Below are 13,662 nucleotides of genomic sequence, written 5' to 3'. Positions count from 1 at the left end.
CAACGTCGTTAAAGCAGGGCTATTGCATGTCCAGCTTCTCTTAAGAGTTCCCCATTTGTCTGGGATTTCTGCTGGCAACTTGATCAGCTACACCACCACAATTGGGAAAAGTCTGTTAGAGTGCAAGAAATCCCAGACATTTCCATGGGTCACGTACTCCTCAACGCATGCACACTGAGTCTGTCACTCCTAGAAAAGTTTAGACTTCGTGGCTGCACTGTGCCTTTTCAGGATGCACACGTGCCACAGGCCTGGTGCTGTCAGGCAAACTGTGCACAAACAGGTAACAGAGTAAAACAACGCATGTGTGCAATGTGGGGCTCACTGCTGCTCACCCCACTGCCAGTTGTTTCTGTCCAGGGTCTGCCAGACAGAAATACTGTATAAAACATCAAACTATTAAGGAGAGTAGGATTCAAAATCAGGTTTCCTCACTGCTATGTAGCAAACCCAACCACAGGGTGAGACAGTCATATCTCTCTCTCTGGCTCTCCTCAGTGGTTTTATTATTCCACACAACACGAAGCAGCTTCAGCAAGAGGGTGAAGGCAGGTCCTTCCAGGCCTTGGTGGGACAGTGAGGCTGCAAGGACGGAGGTGGTGTGGGCTGAGTCCTGTTGGGCAGGCAACTGCGGTGCTCACTAATACCTCAAAGCTGACGATATTTTTTTTTGGTTCCTCCTGAGGCTGTTTCTGTGCAGAGCCAGATCTGCTGGGGATGCTCTGGCACCATCTGGCTGCCCAGATGGACCGGGGATACCTAGACTGACAGTGAGGTGAGTGCATCTGCGATAATAGCGTCAGTCAGCATGTCTGTCTGTGGCAGTGGCTATGTCTGTGACGATACCACGACCTGGAGATAACTACGTTGTGCTCTGCGGAGCACAGCTGAGATACACCTTCTACGTAAGAAACAGTTGGAAATAAGTAATGCTTTTTTAAAGAAGCCTATACCAACAGAGTGAGCACATGATACGAGCAATCAATTTTCTTGACCCTCATAGTAAAATTCTTAAGTATTTATAAAATTAATGTCCAAATAACCAAACAGTATTCTAAAAAAAAAAAAAAAACCAAAAAAAGAAAAAATTAGAATAGTGAATTAGTGAAAACAAGTTTAAACTGAAGTACCAGGATTATGAAGGATTTCAAATTCTAAAGCACGCCACAGGCCATCCTTGGTTTCTGACATGACTGCATCGCACCTCTGGGGATCAGACAAGTTAGAATCCTTTACCTATATTTAGAGGTTTCCTGAAGCCTGCATCTTTTGTATTCACTGCACCATTAACAGATTGTATTCACCGCACCATTCTGATTAACCAACAGAAGAAATTGTGGTGTTTACCTGGAGAGAATTAACATTTCTCTACTTCCTACATGTAAGAACATTTGCATGCAATGTTATTTACAGGTTTCAGTTCAACTTCTAATTCAGCAGAACACGTGAATAAAAAAACATATGGGAAGGACAAAAATATATCCTGAGGTAGCTTTTCACTAGAAATATGGTCAATGGGGGAACAGATGGCTCTTGGTCACTGCCTTACATTCCCTGACATGAACTTTACTATATGAACTAGTTTACTTACTGATAATATTGCCAGAGGCAAAAAACTGAATGTGCTAGAGACTGACTGTCCTCCCTCTGTTCAGGTCAGGACTAAGAGACAGTGGCAGAGCAGAGAAAGGATAAACAAGAAGTAAAAGCAGAGCCTCAAAGCCACCCTTGGAAAACTGTGCCCATCCATAGCGTTCAGTGGGGGCAGCATTTGGATACAGACCTACCATGGAGCCTCATTCCTGAGAGGAGACCTCTGTTAGACCTCCAAAGAGAAAAAGAACATTTGGAATGGGGAAGAATAGTAATGTTTCTTCCATACAGAGGAGAACAGGAGCACACATATCTGACCCTTTCAGCAGGTATGCAATGAGATGGTCCTTTTAGCTGGAAATGCATCTTTTGCTACAGAGAGTTTTCACAAACTATCCTGTTTTGAAAGAGAGGTAGTATCTGTCTGTATTCTCCTCACTCCTTCTAACTGGGGCAGCCAAGTATGGTGAACCTTAATTTTGAAAAATTTTACCCGAGGGCAGAGAAGGAGGCCCGAGTCAGAGGAAAGGAAAATAGTTTGGTGGATTAAATGAGGTGAGCTCATGAAATTTCTTCGTAAACAGAAATGACAGGCTAACTTGCGAAAATGGCGTTTCCCTAAGCATACCTGACAGTAGAAGCTGACTGATCAAATGAAATTAAATGACAGAAAGCCAAGTAAGGCTGTCCTCTGGACTCAGCAAAATAAACCAAGTCAGGGAAAACACACAGGCCATGCTGTAGAAAGTTCCAGGTTAATGTGCACAATGGTCCAAATTGTCATCCCAGCTACTTGCAGAGGAGCTTGAGTGTGGTGAGAGGCACAAGAGACACTGACTTCGGAGAGCTGTGACATGCATGGGCTTTATCTTCCTGGCACCAAGCTCCTCACTCCTCACATTCCAGATGTGAGACCAAATTCTGGTTGGACTACCAACGTGTCATGTTTTACAAATATCAAAAAAAACAAGCAATCAAAACCCTACTGCTGTTCAACATTGTACAGTTTTAGAATGACCTTCGTGCTGGCTGTCTACATGTACATGGAAATGTTTAAATTTTTTTTTTATGCACAGAAGCTTCTTGCTATTTCTGCAAAATATTATTCCTAAAAATGGCCATGCTACTTCCACAAGCTACTTTTCCATCACCAGCTTCTGTTTTGTCAAGCGTAATAATCAAGATAATGAATGCCAGGGTTTAAACACATCTTTGACATCCTCTTAACACAGAATAAAGTCTTGATGAAAACAGGAATCCTACCTGTTGTTCAATATATCCTGATTTTCACCCAACAATTCACAACCCATTCAAATTCTTCATTTAGAGTACAAATTGACTTTTCCAGGTTACCATGAATTTTTAGTTAGTATTAATATGGTATCATTTCTTATTTGAAATGATAAATGTTAACTTTTAAAGCCGACAGAGCATTCTCAAAACAGAAGGTTTAATATTTTATATATCAGAGTGTTTAGAAAAGCCAATGCATTAATAATGTCCCGAACAAAACCTTTGGATTCCAATACCTTAAAACTTTGCTTGATATCCATATTTTACAAATGAAGGCTGTTTAAAACCAGCAGATCCAATTAAAATTATTTAACACACCCTGAACAACAAACTATCGAACTACTCCAAAAATATCTCTCTCCTTGTAAAGGCAGTACAAGCAGAGCAAGATTAAGCAGACCTCCATCACATTAAGGTCAAGGACACCTCCATTCCAGTCTTTTTATGTCTTAAAAAAAAAAAACAAAACAAACCAAAAAAACCCCAGATGGTCATAACAAGACTCTAAATAGCTCAAAGTCAGCCAAAGGGGGACTCCAAAGCAGAGGCATTGTGGAAGAAAGCTGTAGGGCTGCTGACAAAAGACTCCCATGCAAATCAAGATTTGCATTACGGCACATGGACACAGTGTGCCATGCACTGTTGATTCCTGTGTGTGTTGTTTTTTACAGGCCAAAAAAGGAGCCATAGTGCAGATGGGGCTCTAAACTACACAAAAAATGTCAGGGGCTTCTCAGCCTCTGGAAGAGCTTGGGCTGGGGAGGCAGAAGGGTCATTTAAAGTTACTTCTTTCAGCAAGCTGGGTTGTAAATGTTATTTTATGCCACAGATCTCAGTTCAGGATTTCACAATGAATGGTTTATCCTGTCTTACATAGGAAGTCTGCAGCAAAGCTGGAACTGAACCCCGAGGTCCAGATTTGACCCTTCCTTCCTTCCTCATAGCTCCAACCCTCCTTGAAACACAGGACAAAATGAGAGTCTGTTTAATTCTGAGTGTGGGTATGAATTTTACAGTTTGCAGGTATGGCTTTGTTCATATGATGACTTCAAAGGTTTCCATTAATAAAAAAAAAAAAAAAAGAAAATAAAGAGGTGTCCTGGAAGTTTTTACCTCAACAGACCTTAGATTGCAATTCTCATTAGTAAAATAGTGGGATTTTTCTGAGGAAATAATTAGCTTCACTTTGATAAATCCTTTTCTGCCAAATGGCAATAGACACACATTTTGAGCAAGAAAATAAACATTTTTTAGATCAAGCTACAGCTCCCAGCTTAATCAGAGTCTTTTGTGGGAAGTTTTTCTCTCTGGGTAAACTATGCCTTTGTGTTGAAGGGGAGGTGACTTGAGCTGTAAAAAAGCTTTCATCTATGTTACACTATAGTTTAACTTCCTCTTAAAAAAACCCACCAAAACCACAAAAAAAAAAAGAGGATTATTTCCCTCTCCCTTTTCCTTCATCATGATCTTACTTATACCTTGCCGTAGGCAATCCTGTCATTTTCAGATTTTTGATTCCCTCGTGAAACAGACACTCATGCTAAGCATAATCTTTCTCACAGATGTTACCGAAAGCACTAGGGAGCCAGGCTTGTGCCTATCCATCCATGGGTTATATTTATATTCTGTCTACGCAGGTGTGTTTCAGAATTAGCAATCATAACATTTTCCCAGTTCACCAGCAAAAAGCTGCCTCCAAGTTCAGGGATGACTGCGCCATAGTCAAGTCACTCATCCTACTACAGGCGCCAGACCAACAATGAATTTAGGGGTAAGACTGAAGAGTAACAACTGATTTAGTACAAGTAGTTGCATGCTAAAATATACAGGTATACCCAAGAGCTGTGTGGAGCTTTGCTCTACGCACCTTGTCAAGTAGGAGTCTACATTGCTTTAAGTCAAACGTTAAAGTGTCAACAACCAGATTGACTTCAGGGGAGCTGAAGACAAGCACAGCCTACACCTTAGCTTTGCAACATGAGTGGGAGCTAGGACATGAGGTAAAAAAACCCCAAACTAGTAGAAACTACTGCGCATACCTCAGCTGGAGTTAGACAAAAATCACCGAATATTGGCCAAAACCTGATCAAATACATATTATGGGTGTAACAAAAAGAGAACACTGTCCTTTTGGAAGGTCGGTCAATATTTCTTTTCAGTCTTGTGGCCCTGTCTGGTTATTCATATACAGCATTTACACAGAAATAGCTGCACTTATTTTGTCTAATTAAGTATAATCCAGTCTTACCTGGCAGGTCCATATTGATGTGATAATGAATCCATCATCTCTGAAGACATTGAAGATTTCAATGATCCCCCGTGAGTAACCGAACACGGAGATACTAGCATCTGATACTGCCAAGTTAAATGTGAGGTAGTCGGTGGGCTGCAGAAGATGTCTTTGTTTATACAAGACAAAAATCACAATGCTGTTTCCAAACCAAGACAGCCAACCTGGAAAAAAAATTAAAATCCATGCAACCAAAAAGCAAACAAAGCAAGAAGCAGTTCAGTGTGTAAATGTGAGATGACTCTTCTGAAACTACACTTTTGTACCACGAGAAAAAAATTAAACCAGCTTATCCGTTGGAAAATCGGGCACGAAACCTTTTAACTAGCTGGGTATTTTTCAGAAGCAGGAACAAGTGAGTAAGTCTGGGAATAAAACAGCACAACATGAAGAGCTGCTGCTGCCTCTATCAAAGATCCACCATTTAAAGGCCTGGAGAACATTTTTTCCCTAAGTGGGCAGATGAAACTCATGAAACATAACTCATGGGGAAAAAAGGGAGGAGGAGAGATTGGTAGAGTGGAGCACAGACTACAAAAAAAACCCAAAACCTGCCAAAAACTGCAGCTGTTTAGGTACGTTGTATACAATAATGGATAACAAAAGTTCGCAGCCTGAGAGCTGCTTTACCAGTTGTCTCTTGAGAAGTGCTGCCTTTTCCAGCTAATATGATTAAGTTTCTTCTCTTAAAACAGTCTAGGATCTCCTTGCAGCAAAGTCTGTCCCGGATGGGAATATTTTTCAGTAATACACCTGTTAATCTATATGGAGAGAACATTTAGAGCAGACCTTTCAGAAGCTTTAAAGTCTTTTTTAATTTTATTTTTAAAGAAAGTTGCGTCTTTTCTTATGCTCCAGGAACAGAGCTGCCTATTTTATGTGTCTAGTTACATGAGGAAAACACAAGGGAGATGACTGTAAATCTGGTTGGAGTCAGCCACTTACTCAGTTGAAGAGACCTAGAGTTTCCAAATGTGCACCACTCATGGTAGGTTGCATCCCAGTTTTTGGAATGATGTAGACATGTAGAAACGAATGACTTCTAACAAAACATTTGCTCATAAGTGTCAGGCTCAGGATTGAAAACGGGGCTCAGCCAGGGGCTCAGCCAGTGGCTCCAGGGGAGCTGCTGGAGCAGGGCTGAGCAGCAGGTCAGGCAGCACCTGGTTCACGTTTCCCACCCCCTCCCAGACCAGCTCTGCCACTGCCAGTGTAGGTGGCCTCGCTTTACCTTGGCAACGTGGAACAAAACACCACCTCTTTTGGGCACCTGCAGCCTAGGACAGGTTTAGGAACCCAGCAGCTGATGGGTTTGTTCCCCACAGTTGATGCCAGGGTACAACATTAACTACCTGGTGAGGGAGAAAAGCATTGATCCATAGCCCTCTATCCAGGCACAAGCAGTAGATTTTTGTAGAGTAGTAGAAATTGGCTCTGAATCTCCAGGCCACCTGGGAGTATGATGAGCTGAAATGCCAAAGAGCGAGGTGCTTGTTCTCCAAACAGAGAGGTGAGGTACGGTGGGTAGTCTGGAGCGGGAGAGGGGCCGGTTGATGGGGCAGTCTCTGTATGGCACCGTGAACTGCTTTTTCTGCAGAGCAATTTCCTCTTAATAACTTCTCTTTGCAAAACTGCCAAGCTGCTGCTGCTCTGGCTTGCTTTAGCAAACGTACATGGTTTACTAAAGGGCTTTTGGACTGGGAAGAGCTGACGTGTCTCAGCATATGGTATTAACCAGAAATAGTCACTGGTGCAATGATACACTGAGATACGCACATATATATATATCGTTATAAAGATGAGATCAATAATAATAAATACATCTTATTCTGGCCACTAGGTGACAATGTTTCTTAATCGAGTCTCGTTTCCAATAGCTGCATGCACTTTAAGTCAGGAATTGTTTCTGATTTTTGTTCCGAGTCTCGGCATTATCAACAGCCCCGGAGAAGGAGAGCTTTGGGAATGCATCAGGATAGTTTGCAATGTGAACATGATAGTCTTGCTGTTTGTGTACTCCAGCTCTACCTTCTGTAAGGCGAGGTAGTTTTTCAAGGCAGTAGGTATGGAAATATTTTCCCTGTCAATGTGAAGGCACGGTGCTAAAATGGCAGACAAAACAGAACGGCAGCTCCTTTGCAAATAGCAGCATTTTGTCAAAGCAGTGTAATGGATAGGAGGGCTACCCTAAAAGTGTCATACACATGTACTTCCTGGGAATATACAGAGCAAATTCCCCCTAGCCTGGAGGGTAAGGGAGTTTTCAGTTAAAAGTACCTTAAGGAAGGAACTGGGCAAAATGTCATGTAAAACAACAATACACATATTTTAGATGGAGGTGACAGAGACACAGTGTTTGTCATCATTTTTTGAAACTACATTCAGACGCTGAGGGTGGGGAAGAGGGAAGAATTGAGGGAGATAAAGTTACAGAGCAAGTATGACTTCTGAAGATAGGGACAATCCTTTTAACCAAAGCAGGTGGAGAACCTGCACTGGCATACCCAGTCCCTAAAATGTCTGATGTGTCTGGGTAGTAGACCGTATTAATACTATGATAAAAAAACTGGAGGAACTCAATTCTCAGTAAACCATGGAGTAACAAAAACAGTGGTCACATAAAAATGCTATCAGCCAGAGCAGTGACTATGGGTCGCTGGATCTCTACAGGCTGAGCAACCTGGTCTAGAGGGAGGTGTCCCTGCATATGGGGGTTGGAACTAGGTGGTCTTTAAGGTCCCTTCCAACCTAAACCATTCCGTGATTCTACAATCAGGTAGCTGTGCTGGTCTGGGACTGCTGGCTATATTGACTGACAATTGCAAAACAAATAAATAACCAACCCCAACCAGAAGAACACCTCAAACCAAACAACCTCCCTCCCCCCTCTCCTGACAGCACAGCGGGAAAAAAGGCTGCAGATGTGCTGCAGAGGAAGGACAGTGATAGCTCTGTCACTCTCGCTGAGCCCAGGGATCTCCTCAGCCGCTTTGCAGGTGGTGTGTGTCTTGGGAGATCACAGGCAGAGCGAGTGCCCAGAAAGAAACCTCTGAACTTCGGAGTGCTGTAAGGCATCCATGTCACCAGGTGGCATCTCAATAAAACAGAGGATAGAAAAGAAACAACTGAGGGAACTACAGGCTGTCAGCCATAATCACTCACAAGAGTACATATAAAAAAAAAAAAAATAAACCCAAACTCTGCCTCCAGCATCCTAAGGTAATCCTGGTGAGAAAGTACAGGTTCCAACTGAGATCAAAACGTTGCTGAGAGAGGAAAAAAATAGCAGATAGGAAGAAACTGAGCACATGTCCACCCAACGTAAGGTCCAGAGAGAAGCCATCACATTTCCCCCGTAAGCTGTAATGCTGTCTGATACGTGCTGCTCATCAGTGAGAGATACTGGCCCTTCTGAAGTGGCAAAATACACAGGTAACATACAATTACTGAAGTTCATTAACACAAGACAGACCAGCTGCTGTGAGACTGGCAGTATCAGAGCAGAACAGGTAAAATGAGTGTTGACAAGTGCTAAATATTGAACAGCTAGAGTCACTTTTATTCCTCAGACACCCACAGAAAAGTGCTTGGTACCACGTTTGCAAACATTGGGAGTTAGGAGGAATAGGATGGACAGCAACATTTAAAATGTTGTATTGCCCTTATGTAATTCAGCAGCAATCCTTCCCCTGGAGTAACAGCGCCCTAACAGAGCATTTTAATCCACAGATGTCAAAAGTGCTCCACAAAGGATGCCGGTGCTGTTATCCATGATTTCTGGGGGAGGGACAGGAAGGCTGCCAAGCAAGCTGGTGGTAGTCAGGAGCTGAAACCCTAACGACAAAGTCCTGCATCAGCATGCTGTCCACCAGCCCGTACAAAGCAAGCGCTGAAAAAGTGGACAGCAACAGTGGCTAAGGATATTGAAAATCTCTCTGCTGAAAGCGACTGAGACCAGTGAGATTGTTTAGCTTCAGGAATAGCCAAGAGGGAACACAACAATTTTACAAAGATTTCTGCCAAATTACCCAAGCCTGAGCATCCAGATGTACCCTCTTTTTCTCTCACGTACCTGAGATGGTCTTTGGACAAGCAATAAACACCTGAGGCTGCATGCAATTTCACTGTTAACATTCAATTTATGTTTTCGCAGAGTTAAATTTGGTACGAGGGAACTGATAGCTCTGAGCTGGTCATCCACATTTCCAATAGATGACTGCATCCGTGCCCAGCTAAGACAGGTTACTATGCTTTGTATTTACATTGCTCTTATTAGACATTGTTGCATGCCCTTCACTTGTAAAATCTGACAAGAATGAGTTAGAAAAATGGGCGTTACAACTCACCCATCTGCAGTTTAAAATTTACAGGGAGCCTTAAGTGGAAGAACTCAAGAAATGAGAGCAAAAGGTGAAGGCTCAATGTCACAATACAAGCTACGTTTTTCCCTCAGCAAATAACCTTATCTCTAGGACAGAAATTGGTTTGAGCACTTAGATATAGAGCAGGCATGAATGAAGTCAATTACTGACTCAACTACCTACACACAAGCATAAATGTCTATCTGAAGAGGTTTGCTGTAAAAGATTTTCAGACTAGAAAACTTTATTTAAAACAGTGATAAAATCTAGAGAATTTGCAAAGCTGTCATTAACTATTGCAACTGTGAAGTGACCCTGCTCTGTTTTTAGTCTCCGCTGCTAATTATACGTACACAATATCCTATCCAGGGCATATTGCCAATTTTGGCAGGAGGGAGAAGAGTCATCATGTTTGAGACTTGACAAAGCGTGGAGAGATTATTTGTTCAATAAATGTGATCATTTTGTGGATGAGTGTTTTGTGAATAGCTTGTTTCCTTTCCCACCTTCTCAGATTAATCTGTCAAACAATGTCCCAAAGTAGTGCTCATTCTGTCACTTGTCAAGTAACAGTTTACTGCTACCATTCGGAGACGTGTGCCATTTAAAGGCACGTTTGGGTCTTGTGGTCCGTTCCAGTTTTCCAATGGGATTGGTAATGCTCTCAGAAAACCTGTCTGATATGAGCACTCACAAAAAGTCTGAATTTGTTCTCTGACAAACGTTCTCTCATACTGACTTAAAGTTTTCTTTTATGCCAAACGTTCCTTCTAACAGGCCCAGTTAATTGTGAAACTAGGGAAAATGAGCACAGAACAAATTGTGTATAAATGCAGAAAAGAACAATTTACTTAAGAATTCCAATTAATAGTTATGGGCAAAAGAATGCTCCATTTTTTTCCCCCCAGGTCTAGGTTGGCTTAGCTAGCAGCTGTGGACAGTACTTTTAAATTGCACCTAATGATTTAAACTATAAAAGGACTCTCCATGGTACTATACCACTTAGGGCAAAGGCAAAAGGGGGTCAGATGTAATGATAGCAACAGGACAAGCTCTACCCCCATCTGCCAAAGACGGTTCTGAGTTCATGGAAGGGAAGGATGGAAACAGAGCGTTGCTCTCAGAAAGGGGATGCTGATGCAGCTGACCTAACAAAGGGACACCCAGGGGCAGCTATTGCCTGCACATAGTCCCTCTAAGCACGCGGTGATGGCTCACCACTATGGGATCAGCATTGCATTTTGCCCCCACTTTTCTGGTCCCCTGGTTAAAGCGTTCGCAAGGAGAATGATGGCACAATGACTCGGATACCAAGAAGCAGTGCAGTGATCTCAAAATCCATCAGCATTTGCAAAATGCACTCTTCGAATTTGATGTTGGTTTGCTTGTGATGTTAGCGTGCGATACCTATTCCAGCACAGGCTGTGAGCTCAAGTCTTTGCATAGTATTCTGAGGACCCCTCTATCTGTATCTGACAGCTTGGCTGGGGTATGATATAGGACAAGTACATAAGTGTCCTGTCTGTCATGTATGACATCTGTGCTACCTGTGACGTGAGAATTTCCAGACAGGGACACGCAAAGACGCCTCATCTCAGCTGCTAACACCAATCATATACATCCCTTTGCTATTGGAAATGCACATGAGAATTTGCAAGCAAGCTGCACTGGCATACTTAGATTCAAAAGAGAAGAAAACATGTAGCAGCTACAGAAGTGTAATCACTGAAGCCGTTTTCCAAGGCATCAATAAACCAGAAGTACAAAATATGAACATTTTTGGGACTTTGCGTAAGGAAATACTCATAGATTCCTGCAAATGCAGATTGTCTTTCCAGTCCCCTAAAGAATCGCAGGTATGGGAAGGTAACACATGGACTGGCCTTTGCCCTCTGCTGCCCGAAGGGCAAGAGTGTGTTTGTGTAACAGAGTACTTTGTTCTGCCACGTCACTGCTCCCCAGACAGACTGAGTTATTGGCGTACATAAAACTAATAGCTGTAAATTGTTATGGTTGGTGCTTGCAGAAGTGTGGCAGAAGACCTTTGAGGAGAAAAAGGCATGGGGACTTTTCTGATGTATGTATGCAGATTTTTTTTTTTTTTTTTCAAAAGTTTTTGCAAAAAGGTAAAACTACCTCCACCATGTTTTAACCAGGTCCACACTACACATAACTTGGAGTAGTGCTATTACTGGTTATATATACTCTGCTAGAAATGCAACTTGAATTTTGAATCTGGAGGTAAGTTTCAAGAATAGCAGTTATGACATGCCAAGTACTTGTAAACTTGGCAGAAGGATCTGGGGCAACCAAAACCCAACAGACACAACCTAAGAGCTCAGGCACCTAGTTACTTTAAAAAGTATTTGCTAGAAGATGTGAGGTCACCAGTAGGAAGCAGCAGAGGAAATCACCTCTGTTGGTTGATTGAAGGAAGAAGTTTGAACTACCAGTGTGACGCAGAGGCAACACTAGGAGGGATCTGCAGAAGTGTAAATATTAATGTGAATGGTAGTGGCAAGACCTTGCTTGGATGCTGTATTCAGTCCTGGCTATAAGTTAAAATAATAAAAAAAAAAAAAAAAAAAAAAAAAAGAAAAAAGAGTCCAGGTTGGAAAAGACAGTGTAAAAGACTGCTAGGATGATATGCTGTGATGACGGGGGGAAAGAATATTATGACAGGAGAGAAATAAATAAGAATAAAAAGACAGAATCAATCAAACAAACACACACACACAACACACACACACTTGCTTAATATAGGGATGTAAAGGTTGACCACAGGATATGATCATTCCTTCAGGAACACAAAGTGTTAATTTCAGGCAAAAAAAAAAAAAAAATTTCAATTAAAAGAAGTGACAAAAAGGGTATAAAGTTGGTGTGATCACTTTAGTTAAGAATTTAGGGAAAGGGTCCTAGCCAACAGAGAAGCACAATCAGGAAAAGGCTGTCAATTGGAAGGGGGTAGCAACACCAAAAAAGCCCCTAGCCAGTTACATGAGGGAGCGTGATAGCTTCTTAAATGAGATTATATATTGTCACAGCAGGGGACTGGCCTTGCTGACCTAAGATGTTCTTTCTAGTCTTAAGTGCAACTGATTAATTCATTAGCTGATGGTGCAGCCATTTCCCAGCCATTCATGAAGGGATACGCAGATGTGAACAGATTGGGGATAAATTGGAACAACACTGATTTGTCTTACAGACTCTCTTCTAATTAAGTCTCCTAAGACAGAAGCCATACATTTTTCTACTAGTCTCTGGTTTTATTCTAAACACAACTTTTTTCTCCCTAGTTCCTATAGGTAAAAAAAGAAAGTGTCATGTAAACATATTAAAATACTTAGCATTTTACTTTGTAACTTTCATAGACCTTTCTCAAGCATAAGCTGAGGGCTAGTAAGCTACTTGCAATATGTGATAAGCTTAGAAAAAGAAAAAATAAAATCTGTTTAGATCAATCACTGAAAAACAGAAACATTGTTGTATACGCTGCTTAGAAGAACAGATTTATTAAAAGTTATGTTTTCTTGTATTTTCCTGTGAGGTTTTATGGTTGGAAATTTTGATTACCTAGCAAACCTGCATTCTTTGAAATTTCATAGTGTCCTTCTATCCTGCAATGAGTCTGCTCCAAATAGATATCATTTAAACAACCCCCCCCAAATTTGCACTGGGATCAAAGTGAGTTCATATTAGGTGCCATTTTCAAATCCTTATTATACACTTACAAAAGGTGTCTTGCAACAGAACCAAAATAAATGCACAGTATTGTGACTGCTAACACAGAATAATGTTCTAGTACTTGGATCTTTCATAGATCCCATTTGAAGGAGTCTACCTCTACGTGCATCAAACTTTTAAAGCAAGAGCAGTACAAACAGTTAAAAGTAGTTTAAAACTACAGAACCATATTTTCTGTCTCTGCAGGAGGCAGTTGTAGGATGCTAACTGACCATCAGCAGTCAAAACTCTGGAAATCATAGAACATTAATTCAGTGCTACTGAGACACAAGGAGACAGAAGTATTATGTACTTCTGATAAGGTACTTTTTTATCTTCCCGCATTTTAAGTTTAGTGAATATTAGTTAGAACTTTACAGGCTTGACTCCCCCCCCCCC

General features: G+C 41.6%; 1 protein-coding gene across 1 annotated transcript in view; it reads right to left on the bottom strand.

Annotated features, from left to right (window-relative positions):
* LOC104282304 (opsin-5-like) overlaps window positions 1-13,662 on the bottom strand; it is a 30,724-nt gene that overhangs the window by 16,629 nt on the left and 433 nt on the right. The window contains exon 2 of the mRNA XM_009880388.1: window positions 5,135-5,340. Within this exon, the coding sequence (XP_009878690.1) occupies window positions 5,135-5,340 (206 nt within the window). The remainder of the gene's footprint in view (window positions 1-5,134; window positions 5,341-13,662) is intronic.

The sequence above is a fragment of the Charadrius vociferus genome, unplaced genomic scaffold (genome assembly GCF_000708025.1).
Source record: "Charadrius vociferus isolate BGI_N301 unplaced genomic scaffold, ASM70802v2 scaffold62, whole genome shotgun sequence".
NCBI classification, from domain to species: Eukaryota; Metazoa; Chordata; class Aves; order Charadriiformes; family Charadriidae; genus Charadrius; species Charadrius vociferus.
The sequence above is the reverse complement of the archived record's forward strand: the minus strand, read 5'-3'. Positions and strand labels throughout refer to the sequence as shown.